Source organism: Cydia amplana, chromosome 10 (genome assembly GCF_948474715.1).
Source record: "Cydia amplana chromosome 10, ilCydAmpl1.1, whole genome shotgun sequence".
Taxonomy (NCBI): Eukaryota; Metazoa; Arthropoda; class Insecta; order Lepidoptera; family Tortricidae; genus Cydia; species Cydia amplana.
The window spans coordinates 103,168-117,207 of NC_086078.1; the positions used below are offsets into that span (position 1 = coordinate 103,168).

Here is a 14,040-nt window from a genome sequence, read left to right on the forward strand (position 1 = left end):
ATTAACACGCGTTCGACAAGGATGACGGTCAGGGACAAAATGGCGGATTGTCAAATGTGACAGCGCTATCCTGTGATGCCAGTAGTGTAAACAGAATTACCCGAACGTCTGAAATTTCTTTCGTGAATCGGAAGATATTGCTAACGAATAATAAAAAATGACGTGTTATTGTAAAAATTTAAGATAGAATACATATAAATGAAAATTATAAAATTATAAAGAAATATTTTAACTTATTAACCATAGATATAATGTACCCATGTAACATGTTATGTTGAAATAAAGTGGCAATGTTATTGTGACGTAGGCAAGTGACACTCTGGGAAGAGAAGACCATGTTTTATTAGACCATGTTACATGTCCAAGCCTTTTTAGCTGTGTCAATCAATTATAGTTACGCTATTTACCACTGGATGGCGTTAGTGCTACTACATACGAAAGTAGAAACATAAAAGTATCCATCAGAGATCCTAGATGGCGCTGATAGTTTTAAATAGTTGAAGTATAAAATAAGCAAAATGAAAGAAAATATATATATATATATATATATATCTTCAATAATGTATTTCGCAAACATTATAGGTATACAAATACAAATACAAATACAAATACAAATAATTTATTGAGAAAAGTATAGTACAGTGGTTGCTCTTAAAGACTAAGAATTTATAAAGACAAGTGATTTACAAATGCCTGAACTAGGATTCCCTGTGTTTCAGGCAGCGAAGGACAATATTAACTATTTATTAATTATTCACTTAATTATAAACTATAAGTAGTACACAATATAAGTCTTATTACCTAAACAAAAAAGTAGGTTCTTAAGTATTAAATATCAGAATACAGTAGGCAGTAGGTAATCATTTTACGACTATTAGTAAGTTCTCTGTATCATCGTACGTCATTTTTTGAAAGGCGCGTCGTAGAGTATTCTTGCAACAAGCATAGCTAAGTGGGTATAAGTCTAGTGTTGCATTTAACCTGTTGTACAAAAATGGGCCCAAAAAGACAAAGAATCTAGATGAAAATACGTATTTTCTTTGTACGGTTTGCATGCATATAATATCTTTGCGCCTTTTATTTCTATAATCAGTGTTGAAAGGAGTTCTGGCGTGCTGCTTTAGTACTGTGCTTAATATATATAATTGACGAACAGTTAGTACTTCACATGATTTATAAAGGAGGTCAGTAGGGTATAGGAATGGGCGGGAAGTGGCTACCTTTAATAAGGCTCTTTGAGCTCTTTCTAGGGTTAGTAGTGTAGTTTTAGCTGTGCCACCCCAAGACGAGATGCAGTAAGTTAGTATCGATTGACATAGCGCAAAGTATACTTGTTTGATTAAATTTGAATCAGCGATTGAACGAAGTTTTTTAAATATAAACATTAACTTTCGAACTCTATTGCACAATGCTTCAATGTGATATTTAAAAGAGAGGGTTTCTTCTATCAGGACTCCCAAATACTTGATTTTGTCAGTAATAGCTAGAGATTGACATGAGCAGAGATTATTCGAGTTTTCCTTACAGTTATGTGCGTAAAGTTTGAGGTTATGTGCGACCGGATCTGTTTTCCGCATGGAAAATCTTATAAAATTCGTTTTGTCGGAGTTCAGTGTTAGTAGATGCAGTTTTAGCCAGTTAGTTACAGCAACAAATCCGCGTTGAGCGTACTCGTAGGCCTCGTTTGTTGACTTTGCGGAAAAAAGTAGGGCAGTGTCATCTGCGTAGGAAATGATTTTGCCACTATCTATTTTTAGGTTGCATAGGTCATTAATATAAATCAAAAATAGGGTCGAGGCCAAAACGCTGCCTTGGGGCAAGCCAAAAGGAGTGTTTTCTAAATCGGAACTTATTATGTTATCTATTTTTACGCATTGAGTACGTCCGTCTAGGTAGCTCGCGATTAATCTATGCTGTGTTCCTCTAATACCTAGTGTTTCGAGCTTGTGCAGTAAAATGGGAGTAGAAACAGTGTCAAATGCTTTTGCGAGGTCCAGGAAGATGCCAATTGTCTTGTTACCCTTGTCTAATTCCTGAACTAGATAGTCAGTCAATTCGTGTACAGCATCTGCGGTTGATAATTTTGGCCTAAAACCAAACTGTGTCTTTGCCAAAAAGGCATTCTTCTCGAGATATTGTACAAGTCTGTTATTAATAATTTTTTCTAGGATTTTGGATGTCGCTGGTAACAGAGAAATCGGTCTATAATTTGTTACTTGAGCTTTGCTACCAGATTTGTGGATAGGGACTACAACGGATTTTTTCAAACATTTCGGAAAAATTCCTTCAGAGATGCATTTTTGAAATATGTGTGTTAGCGGTGGAACTAGGATGTGTCTGAAGGTCTTTATTATTTTGTTCGAGATGCCATCCCAACCAACCGCGGAATCCTCTTTTAAGTTCATGATAATTCTGTATGTGGTCATGGTATGTCGATACAGAGAACAAAAAATATCTGCATACCAACATATCTAAAATTATATTTATGATTAAAAACTTGGTAAGCTTGGTAAGTCTCAAGACTGTGAAATAAATTACAAAAAATATATTGCTAAAATTAAATGTAAGTAAAATTGTGCGATCTGAATATCCATTATTAGATCAGAAAAAGGATTAGAACGAAATCATAATAATTATCGCAATTTGTCGGAATGCGCCTAACCATAGCTGTTCATTAAGAAGTTGGTCGTACAGTACTATAGCTGTACATTATCGGTTCCAATCATCAGTCAGTCGAGACACTCGAGAAACCAAACATCGTCGTAATGTCGGGAAAATACTTGTATCTATTGTTTATTTATCTGCATTCCTGAACAAAACACTGCATCATGACAAAAAGTATCTCTCAGTTTTAGCCGGTTATCGATTAGATTCAGCCGTCGCGCCCGAGAATAATAGTGAAACTTGACGTATCTCCATCCAAAGTATTTGTTAAAATGTGATTTTTGCTCGCTTTTGGCTTAGTGCCACGGGATTAATGGGTGTTTTAACAGAAATAGGCGCGATGAGGTGCGTGGTGGTAGTGCTCGCGGTGTGGTGGGGCTGTGCGGCGGGCTGCCCGTCGCTGTGCTCGTGCCGCGGGGCGGCGCGGGCCGACGGCGAGGCGCCGCCGACGCCCGGGGAGCCGCTCCGGCTGCGCTGCGGCGGCCCGCCAGCGCTCATCTCCGAGCTCAAGGAGATCGACTTCACAGACGTCACTGGCTCCGTTGTCAGCTTGTAAGTCACCATTTATCCAAGAAAACTTTCAACTAAATCATACTTTTAAATGAGAGCTCTATACGTTGGGTATGAAAAACCGTAATAAAATTGTCAGATCTTATCAGTAAATGTTTTAACGATGTAGGTTAGGATTCAAATCTAGTGTATCTATGCTGCCATTCATTCAGGTTTTCTTATTTGTCCTAGTTTGTTGTGTGCCAGAGGAGTGTCCAGGCTGAGTTATCAAAGGCACCCAGACAGTTTTATAACTAAAGTCAACAACCAATTTGGATTTAGAAAATGTTATTTGTCCATGGGGAAAAACATGTTTTACTATTAGTACAGTTTATGAACTAGCTGTTTGGTAACATGCATGCCACATTTGACAATGTTGTGCTAAGCTGCTTCTTTTCCATTTGGTTTTTTATGTTATTTACAGTTTCTTTTGATATAGAGAATTTGATACCTTTGTATGAAAATATTTCTGTGACAGATTCAGCATTTTATAATACCATAATTATATTGTCAGCTAAAGTCGCAAACCTCTTAAAAATCTCCTCCGACTTTAGATATTGTTAAGTTAAAGTATTTTGTAGACTATATTAAAAGTTAAAATATGAATTGCAATAGCAATGGTGGCATATAACGTGTATAGTTACTGTAGGTCTATGAGTATTTACATTTAATAACACAAAAAAGCTGATCTACTATTGTGGTCATTTTGATAAACTCTGGCAACTTGACTCACCAAATGTTATGTTTGTTGTGTGTTCCAGGAACATGTCAGGCAATGCCATCAGCACTCTGTCGCGAGACCTGCACCTGCCTAATCTACAGAAACTGTAAGTTAATCGCGTTTCTGTCTTCTAATGACATTGACCAGAGACGGCTGAGCCGACACAGAACAGTGGTGTAGGTAGCAGGAACTAACCTAGCTGTGGGCAAAGTCTGCCTCAGAGAGACCCTTTTCTTTCTATGTGTACTTTCAAGTTATAAAAAGGTTGACTTTGAGGGTCCCCTTAAGTGTAAGGCCTTAGACAAGGGCCCACTTTGCCCAATAAAATGTATAGTTGCACCTATAGTAACAAGACATGTCAAAGCGCACCTTAAGTTGGTACACTCAGAAAACAAATGTACAATAATGACTATTTATTATATTTGTATTGTATTGTATTGTAGATTGTAAGATTTGTATTGACATATAATTAATGATTCTTTATATAAATAAATTTGAGTTGAATGAATAATGACTATTAGTTTTTAATTTATTTATCTATTTCTTTTTTGTGTGTCAACAAAATATAAATTTCAATCATTTCATTACATTTTTATGTGAACGTCAATAATAATATATCTAAGGATGTAGCAACCGGATGATTTCATTTGAATATGACGTGTCTGTGCAGAGACCTGAGCCGCAACCAGATCAGCCTGATCGAGTCGGACGCGTTCTACAACATCACGGGCGTGACGCGGCTGGACCTGTCGCACAACCAGATCGGCGCCGTCAGCCGCGAGATGTTCAAGGGGCTCGTGAACCTCGAGCGGCTCTACCTCGACCACAACCTGCTCACCACCCTCGCGCCGCACACCTTCCACCATCTCGTCGCCTTGAAGCAGCTGTAACTATGCATATTTATGTTGACTTTACTCAAGGCAGAAGCGCTTTCATAAAACTAATGGCTACGTGAACCCGTGGCGTCGTAGAACTAACAGACTCCCGAGGCCCTTTTTGAGAAATTACCAGAAGCCGAATCACCAATAAATTTACATACTTAATTATCGAACTCGCTCACAAAAATCAGTCGAGAAATATGACCCATAGAGCTCTTCAATAATTTCTAAAAGGATTCTGACTATTTGAGAACATCCATTTCCATCCTTATTTTCCTCTGAATCACTTTACGCTTCGAAGTTACCGAGCGAATCGAATCGTTTTTAGGGTTCCGTAGCCAAATGGCAAAAAACGGAACCCTTATAGATTCGTCATGTCTGTCCGTCTGTCTGTCCGTCCATATGTCACAGCCACTTTTCTCCGAAACTATAAGAACTATACTGTTGAAACTTGGTAAGTAGATGTATTCTGTGAACCGCATTAAGATTTTCACACAAAAATAGAAAAAAGACAATAAATTTTTGGGGTTCCCCATACTTCGAACCAGGGATGTTGCGAACATCCGCATCCGCATCCGCAAACGCGGAACATCCGCATTATTTTCAACATCCGCATCTGCATCCGCATCCGCATAAAATCGATGCGGAGCTTATGCGGATGCGGATGTCGAACAAGTTGGTACAGGAACGTCTTAGCGGCGGCGTAAGTGCTAGGTAATTTCGTCATTACCTATAACGAAATCGTCTAGATCCAGAAAAGTCGGCGTAGTTACTGTTTATTAAATATAACGCACCGATATTCTTCCTCAAATACTAAATGTTTCGTTTTTTTTTTTAAATAAAAGAATACTAAAAATGTAATATTTGACGTTTTCTAAGTACCAGTAATCAGTAATCAGTAATCAGTGTGTTTATTGCTTTCATAGGTTATACAGGTTGGTACATTTTATTGGTTCAGCTATGAAACCCTGTAGGGCACTGCAATATAACTTAAATCTAACTTAATTATAATGACTTAAAGCTATCTCTTATAATGACCATGCGATCGTGCATCATAATTATTATTAAAAACAGTTACAAATATTTTTAAGTTGCGATATCTAAAATACTATGCTAAATACTATTACTATAATTAACTACGAGGGGCGTTCAAAATATTCTCGGTATTGATATCTTACAACCTCTTCTAAAATTTCTTTCGTTACTGGCCGCTAAGGTTTATTCATTGACATTAAAAAAAAGTATAATTCGAACCGAGATGTTCTTTTGTTTTTCTGCAATTGCTGAACAAACATGAACATCATGTGGGAATTGACAATGTTAACTAAATTAGAACATCGATGCGTGATAAAATTCTTGACAAAACAGGGTAAAAATCAAAAAACCATAAAAGAGGAAATGGATTGTGTTTACCGTGAGTCTGCTCCTTCTTTATCTACCATTCAAAAGTGGTCAAGCGAGTTTAAACGTGGAAGGGAGAGTGTTGAAGACGACCCTAGACCTGGCCGGCCTGTAGTAGCTACTTCACAAGAAAATATTGATAAAGTGGAAAAACTTATATTGGAAGATGGTCGAGTGAAGGTAAAATCTATAGCACAAGTAACCAATCTCTCTATTGGTACCGTACATGATATTATCCATGACCATCTTAATATGTCAAAAGTGCAAGATGGTTTCCGCGAATGCTGACTCGGCTTCAAAAAGACATGCGTGTAGCTTGTTGTTCCGATTTTATTGACCTGTGCGGTGAAAATCCTGATGAGGTGCTGCAAAGAATAGTTACTGAAGATGAAACCTGGGTTCATCATTATGACCCAGAGAGTAAACAAGAGTCCATGCAGTGGCACATTAAGGGTTCAGCTCATCCCAAGAAGTTTAAGGTCATCCCTTCAGCTGGCAAGGTCATGGCCACGATATTTTGGGATTGTGAAGGAGTATTACTGATCGATTATAAAGAAAAAGGTGTAAATATCACAGGACAGTACTACGCTAACATTCTACGTCAATTAAAGGATGCAATCAAAGAAAAGAGGCGAGGAAAGTTAACCAAAGGTGTTATGCTTCTGCATGACAACGCCCCCGTCCATACTGCTCATATTGCCAAGGCAGCTATTGTTGAATGTGGGTTTGAAACTGTTACTCACCCACCGTATAGTCCGGACTTAGCCCCCAGCGACTTCTTTTTGTTCCCCAATCTTAAAAAGGATCTGCGTGGAAATAAATTTTCCGATGATGAAGCATTGAAGGCGGCAGTGGAGGAGCATTTTTACACCAAAGATAAAAAATATTTTTATGCAGGATTAAAAAAAATAATTGATCGATCTTTTAAGTGTATGAACATAGGGGGGGAGTATATTGAAAAATAAAAATATCAAACTTTTCGTACTTGTTTGTTTTCATTCTCATACCGAGAATATATTGAACACCCCTCGTATTTAAGAACTCTTGCAGTGTGTAAAAGCAGCTGTCTAATAAATATTCAGTAATTTTTCTGTTAAATACAGTATTTATTTCTTCGTCTCTAATTGTCCTAATCTTGACATCCGCATCCGCATCCGCGGATGTGAGCCTTTAAATAACCGCATCCGCATCCGCGGATGTCAAAAAATCTGCATCCGCAACATCCCTGCTTCGAACTGAAACTCAAAATTTTTTTTTCATCAAACCCATACGTGTGGGGTATCTATGGATAGGTCTTCAAAAATGATATTGAGGTTTCTAATATCATTTTTTTCTAAACTGAATAGTTTGCGCGAGAGACACTTCCAAAGTGGTAAAATGTGTGTCCCCCCCCCTGTAACTTCTAAAATAAGAGAATGATAAAACTAAAAAAAATATATGATGTACATTACCATGTAAACTTCCACCGAAAATTGGTTTGAACGAGATCTAGTAAGTAGTTTTTTTTTTATACGTCATAAATCGCCTAAATACGGAACCCTTCATGGGCGAGTCCGACTCGCACTTGGCCGCTTTTATTGAAATGAAATGAATTCGGAAAGTCGTCGCGAAATGAAGAATAATCGATCGAACACGTCACTAGCGGGTCTATGAATATTTATTTACGTTTTAGTCTATTCCGTTTCGTCTCACTCCGGTCACGTTTCACCGTCGCACAGAGACATAACGGAGAACCGGCTGGTGTGCGACTGCGCGCTGGTGTGGGTGGGCTCGTGGGTGCGCGGCGGCGGCGTGCGCCTGCAGGGCAGCCCCCGGTGCGCGGCGCCGGAGCCGCTCGCCGGCCGGCCGCTGCGCAAGCTGCGCGTCCTCCTGGACCTGGCGGCCTGCGGCGCGCCGCCGCCCCCCGCGCTGCTCACGAGGCCGGACCGGGACCAGCTCGTGTTCGAGGGCGACGCGCTCGCGTTGACCTGCAGCGCGCCCTTCGCTTCCGCCCTCCACGAGTACGAGCTGCGGTGGCATCATCCGTCGCTGGAGGCCTGCGACGTCAACGTGACCGGCACGGCCGTCGCGGAGGAGGGCGCCGCGGAGACGACCGCCTACCTCCCGAACGTGACGAGCCACCACGCCGGGGACTGGACGTGCGTGTACGTCGACGAGGGGCGAGGACGCCACAACGGGACCGTCAGAGTGACCGTGTTGTCGAACGCCACGCGGTATTGCGCCACCGACGTAAGCGTGGACAACAAGGGGCTGTATTCGTGGCCGCAGGTGTTACTGAACCACACGGCCGAGGTGCCGTGCCGCGCCGGCGCGGGGGTGGCGACTCGCGTCTGCGGGGCCGAGGGCGCGTGGTCGCCCGCCGACACGTCTCGGTGCGCGTACATCAGCAACGTGACCAAGCTGCTGCAACAGTTTGCGTCGCTGGACCTGGGTCTGGTGCAGTATTCGGCCGTGAACGCGACGGAGCGGCTGGCGGCGCTGATCCGGGAGAACACGTACCCGCTGGCGCTGGTGGACGACCCGGACGACGTGATGTTCGTGGCGCGCGCCCTCGACAACTACATGCACTACGTCGACGACGAGCCGGACCTGGGTCGGTACAATTTCATGTTTCATTTCACTTAATTCTATTCTGTACCTAAGCGGGAGCTGTCGAACTAGAATGAAGCCAAAGTAATGTGAACAAACTTTCAGGGATTCGAAACATTTTTAGTTTAACACGTTCACTGCGTTACGGGGGCTTTTGAACCCCATACGATGTCATCATTCAGTGCGGAGGCTAAAAATCGTGTCTTACTCGCTGGTGCGGAAGCTGTATCTTCATTATTTTTATGACTACGATAAAGACAAATATACATTTGAGTTTCTTGTCAATAGTATAATCAAGTGGTATATTCAAAATATACGAGGTCGCAGGAACCCCGTACCGACCAGGGAACAAAAATTGCTTTCTAGTGCGATACGGGTTCCAGTGAACCCCGTATAGATTTTAGCTGGCCCGTACGGGGTTATGACCACAGAGTCACTAGTGCAGTCATCGTTGCAAGACTTCTTATCGGTAAATTCAAAATAATGCGTTCTAGACGCGTGCTAGAATAGTCATATTGCAAAAACAATGTAGTTAACAATTGGTATAATTTAGAACAACTAATATACTTCACAACATATCATATCACTGAATGTACCGTATTGTTGACCGCTGCTCAGTAGTCAATTTTGACACCAATCAGTTTCAGACATGTTGTGTCGGAAAGTGACGTTTTTATTAATAAAACTTTAGGTTTCAACCTGAAAAACTATATCTAATTATTTATATAGTAAACACTAAAATATCGTTTGTTTTATTTCCCATCACTATTGATTTATCGACATTACTAAGGTATGTGCGTTACGGGGTTTAATAAGCCCCGTAGGTTTTCAATTTTAGTGCGATACGGGGTGAAAATGACCCCGTGATTTCATTTCTATATACATATTTTCATGCGTTTTTATCGTGTCTACATGCGAAGCGAACTTGACGTAGGTAATTTCATAGTCTTTAAACTTGTCAAAAAATAAATTATACACTATAATATTTCAGGACTTTATAGCCCTTTTAACAGACTTGGGTGTACGGGACACTTTTATACCCGTAACGCACCACGGTGTAAACCACTACGGGGCGGATTAGGCCTCGTAACGCACTACATTTTAGGTAAAGGTTTTGGCTTGCCGCAGTGAACGTGTTAAGAAATTATTAATCGTCACCGAACTCATCAACTAGGTATCAAACAGGAATGAAGTTGTCGCTATCCTCTATATTCATAGCTTTTTTTATCACGTATATACATTACTAGCGATAGCGACCCTCCCCGGCTCGCACGGGTTACACAAACCCTTAAAAAATTATATACCTAAATCTTACTCCATAATCACTCTATTGATAGGCGAAAACCGCATGAAAATCCGTTCAGTAGTTTTTGAGTTTATCGCGAACATACAAACACACAAACGGACACACGCGGCGGGGGACTTTGTTTTATAAAGTGTAACGTAATGGACCCTATAATGGACGTGGAACCGGTAATGGGACATAAAACCACAAATCCTCTAAAATAAGTATGTAAAAGTAGTTTATAAACACTGGCAATATTTTACCATAAATAAGAGTCATAGAGCTGTTTAAGTTTTACTTTTTATTAATTTCGGTTAATTTTTAAGAAATTGGCGCCAACCCAAAAGTTGTCGTGTCACTGGAAAAAATAACCAGTAAGAATTCTTAACAACTTCGCTAAGAGAGGTGAGTTCATATATTAAATTGTAATTAATTATTACTTGGTGTAAACTAGAATGTGTTTTGTTAATTGCATTTGCCATGAGATAAGGTATACAACACATTATGTTGTGACTCTAGAGATGTATAAAAAATAGAGGTATTTTGCCCAATCCCATTATAGGAGCTGTAAAACTGCATACCTCCTATGATGGGATAATTTACATAATGATGCTTGCCATGGCGTAATTTCATGTTTAAACAATACAGAAGTATAATGTACGAACTATGTCAGGAGGTCTTCTCGGACTTCGGATAAATTAATATCGTTTTTACAAAATTTTATTTAACTTGCCCTGTTAGTTTGTATACAGGGTGGATTTTCTTTTTGGGTCAGTGAGGGCAGCTACCAGATCCCGTGCTGCGACGAGAAAACGGTCTTAGAAAACCTTCCCTCGATTTCAAATTAATGAAGATTGGCTTTTACAGATTTTGGAAAAAACATACAGGGTGCGAGAAAAAGGTAATTTTTGACAATCTTTTTTTTGATGCCAATCGATCCCATTCTTATTGAGGATCAAAAGCTTGTATGGAACTAAAAAAAAATTCCGGCTAGAAAAGCCACAAATCAATAGGTCAACTTACGATAATGTACTAAAAAGCCACAAATTAATAAAAACTTTTTCCATAGGTACATTTACTATGGAAAAAATGTGAAATTTAATTTTGACCCCAAAAAAACTATTGATACTGGATAGGAATGGAATCGATTGGCATACAAAAATAGCATGTGAAAAATATAAGTTTTCATTTTCATACAAATTGTATGGGAAAAGTTTTCCTCGATTTGTGGCTTTTCTAGCCGGAATTTTTTTTTTTAGTTCCATACAAGCTTTTGATCCTCAATAGGAATGGGATCGATTGGCATCAAAAAAAAGTTTGTCAAAAATTACCTTTTCCTCGCAGCCTGTATGTTTTTTCCAAAATCTGTAAAAGCCAATCTTCATTAATTTGAAATCGAGGGAAGGTCTTCTAAGACCGTTTTCTCGTAGCAGCACGGAATCTGGTAGCTGCCCTCACTGACCCAAAAAGAAAATCCACCCTGTATTAGTTAGTGTGGTTCAAATCTTGGAAATGGCATTTGAGTTGAAATTTTGGATACGTATGCAAATCGGATGACAATGCAATCGGGTGACAAAAATGACTAATAACTAGTTTTTTGCCAAAAACTTATTCCCTATTCCAATATCTTATACTGATAGGGTATGCCCATTATAGGGGGCCCATTACTGGATCCACGTCCATTACCGAGGTTCCATTACTGGAGCTTTGGTGTCCATGACTGGAGAAAAAAAACATACTTTTAATTTATTAATTATGTGGAAACTAACTGCATTATCTTTGATACAACACGCCTGAAACATGAAAGAAGGATAGGATATTCATCTTTTAACAAGCTAAGCGGTAGAACTTTTACATGTATCAGGGAAATATCACAAATACTCCAAATTTCCTCTTAAATGTCCCATGACTGGTGCCGTTACTATATGTCCCTACAGTGTGTATCCCTATCGCATACGAGAGATTACAGTCGCCCGCTATCGCCATGTAATTCAGGAACGGTTTCGTCGGCCTTACTTTTTAAAAGTTAAACGCAAGTACCATCATCGAAGTCTTCTCCAACCTTCAATGGCAATACAGGGTGGATTTCCTTTTTGGGTCAGTGAGGGCAGCTACCAGATCCCGTGCTGCGACGAGAAAACGGTCGTAGAAGACCTTCCCTCGATTTCAAATTAATGAAGATTGGCTTTGACAGATTTTGGAAAAAACAAACAGGGTGCGAGAACATAGGAAATATTTGTTTGTACACCTGTAAAGGTAGAGTCTTGGTGAGTCCATGAAATATTGTTACAATAGTAATTACCGGCAATGTAACCCATTTCTCACAAACAATAAAGATTATGATTATGATTAGAAAAAGGTAATTTTTGACAAACTTTTTTTGATGCCAATCGATCCCATTCCTATTGAGGATCAAAAGCTTGTCTGGAACCAAAAAAAAATTTCCGGCTAGAAAAGCCACAAATCGAGAAAAACTTTTCTCATACAATTTGTATGAAAATGAAAACTTATTTTTCACATGCTATTTTTGTATGCCAATCGATTCCATTTCTATCTAGTATCAATAGTTTCTTTGGGGTAAACTTACGGTAAAGTACTAAAAAGCCACAAATTAATAAAAACTTTTTCCATACATTTAGTATGGAGAAAATGTGAAATTTAATTCACTATTTTCTATCTCTCCCATCAGTCCTACAGCAATGTCTTCATACAGTATTATGGTCCTTAAATGTAACAGGACTGATTGGCCAGATAGAAAAATGTGCATTAAATTTCACGTTTTGTCCATAGTAAATGTATGGAAAAAGTTTTCTTTAATTTGTGGCTTTTTAGTACATTACCGTAAGTTGACCCCAAAGAAACTATTGATACTGGATAGGAATGGAATCGATTGGCATACAAAAATAGCATGTAAAAAATAAAAGTTTTCATTTTCATACAAATTGTATGGGAAGTTTTCCTCGATTTGTGGCTTTTTTTTTGCCGGAATTTTTTTTTGGTTCCATACAAGCTTTTGATCCTCAATAGGAATGGGATCGATTGGCATAAAAAAAAAGTTTGTCAAAAATTACCTTTTTCTCGCACCCTGTATGTTTTTTCCAAAATCTGTAAAAGCCAATCTTCATTAATTTGAAATCGAGGGAAGGTCTTCTAAGACCGTTTTCTCGTAGCGGCACGGGATCTGGTAGCTGCCCTCACTGACCCAAAAAGAAAATCCACCCTGTATAGTACATTGTCGCCCTCGGCAAAGGAAAGAAGATCTTTTGTTTGGTTATATTGAGTAAGTAGGGTGTGTTCAGGTTCCGCGCTCCTGGATGTGATCAGCGCCGCGATGAACGTGACGCCGGCGGTGATGGCCGCCGCCGAGGCCCAGCACGGCGCGTGCACGGCGCTCGTGCGCGCCGCCGAGCGCCTGGCGCCGAGACACGACAACAAGCAGAAGGTACGCTGGTAACAAGGGACCACAAGGCCGAGCCCAGCTCTGACCCGAGGGTTTTATATCCCAAGCTCTTATAGTTCGTTTTTTTAGCATTAGAAAGAAGATAAGCGATTTTGACGTATATTTTAATTGAAAAACACTTTTTAAAAATCACTTTATGAATTATGAAAGCAGAATAATTGTATACAGGATGGATTTTCTTTTTGGGTCAGTGAGGGCAGCTACCAGATCCTGTGCTGCTACGAGAAAACGGTCTTAGAAGACCTTCCCTCAATTTAAAATAATGAAGATTGGCTTTTACAGATTTTAGAAAAAATATACAGGGTGCGAGAAAAAGGTAATTTTTGTCAAACTTTTTTTTTCATGCAAATCGATCCCATTCCTATTGAGGATCAAAAGCTTGTATGGAACCAAAAAAAATCCGGCTAGAAAAGCCACAAATCGAGGAAAACTTTTCCCATACAAGTTTACCTGTAATTAAAGAAATATTTACTTCTTCATAAACTTTGATTAA

General features: G+C 39.6%; 1 protein-coding gene across 1 annotated transcript in view; it reads left to right on the forward strand.

Annotated features, from left to right (window-relative positions):
* Window positions 1-2,734: 2,734 nt before the first annotated feature.
* Window positions 2,735-14,040, forward strand: part of LOC134651649 (adhesion G protein-coupled receptor A3) — a 35,114-nt gene continuing 23,808 nt past the window's right edge. The window contains exons 1-5 of the mRNA XM_063506749.1: window positions 2,735-3,216; window positions 3,975-4,040; window positions 4,605-4,820; window positions 7,932-8,806; window positions 13,387-13,529. Of these exons, the coding sequence (XP_063362819.1) occupies window positions 2,978-3,216; window positions 3,975-4,040; window positions 4,605-4,820; window positions 7,932-8,806; window positions 13,387-13,529 (1,539 nt within the window). The 5' untranslated portion in view covers window positions 2,735-2,977. The remainder of the gene's footprint in view (window positions 3,217-3,974; window positions 4,041-4,604; window positions 4,821-7,931; window positions 8,807-13,386; window positions 13,530-14,040) is intronic.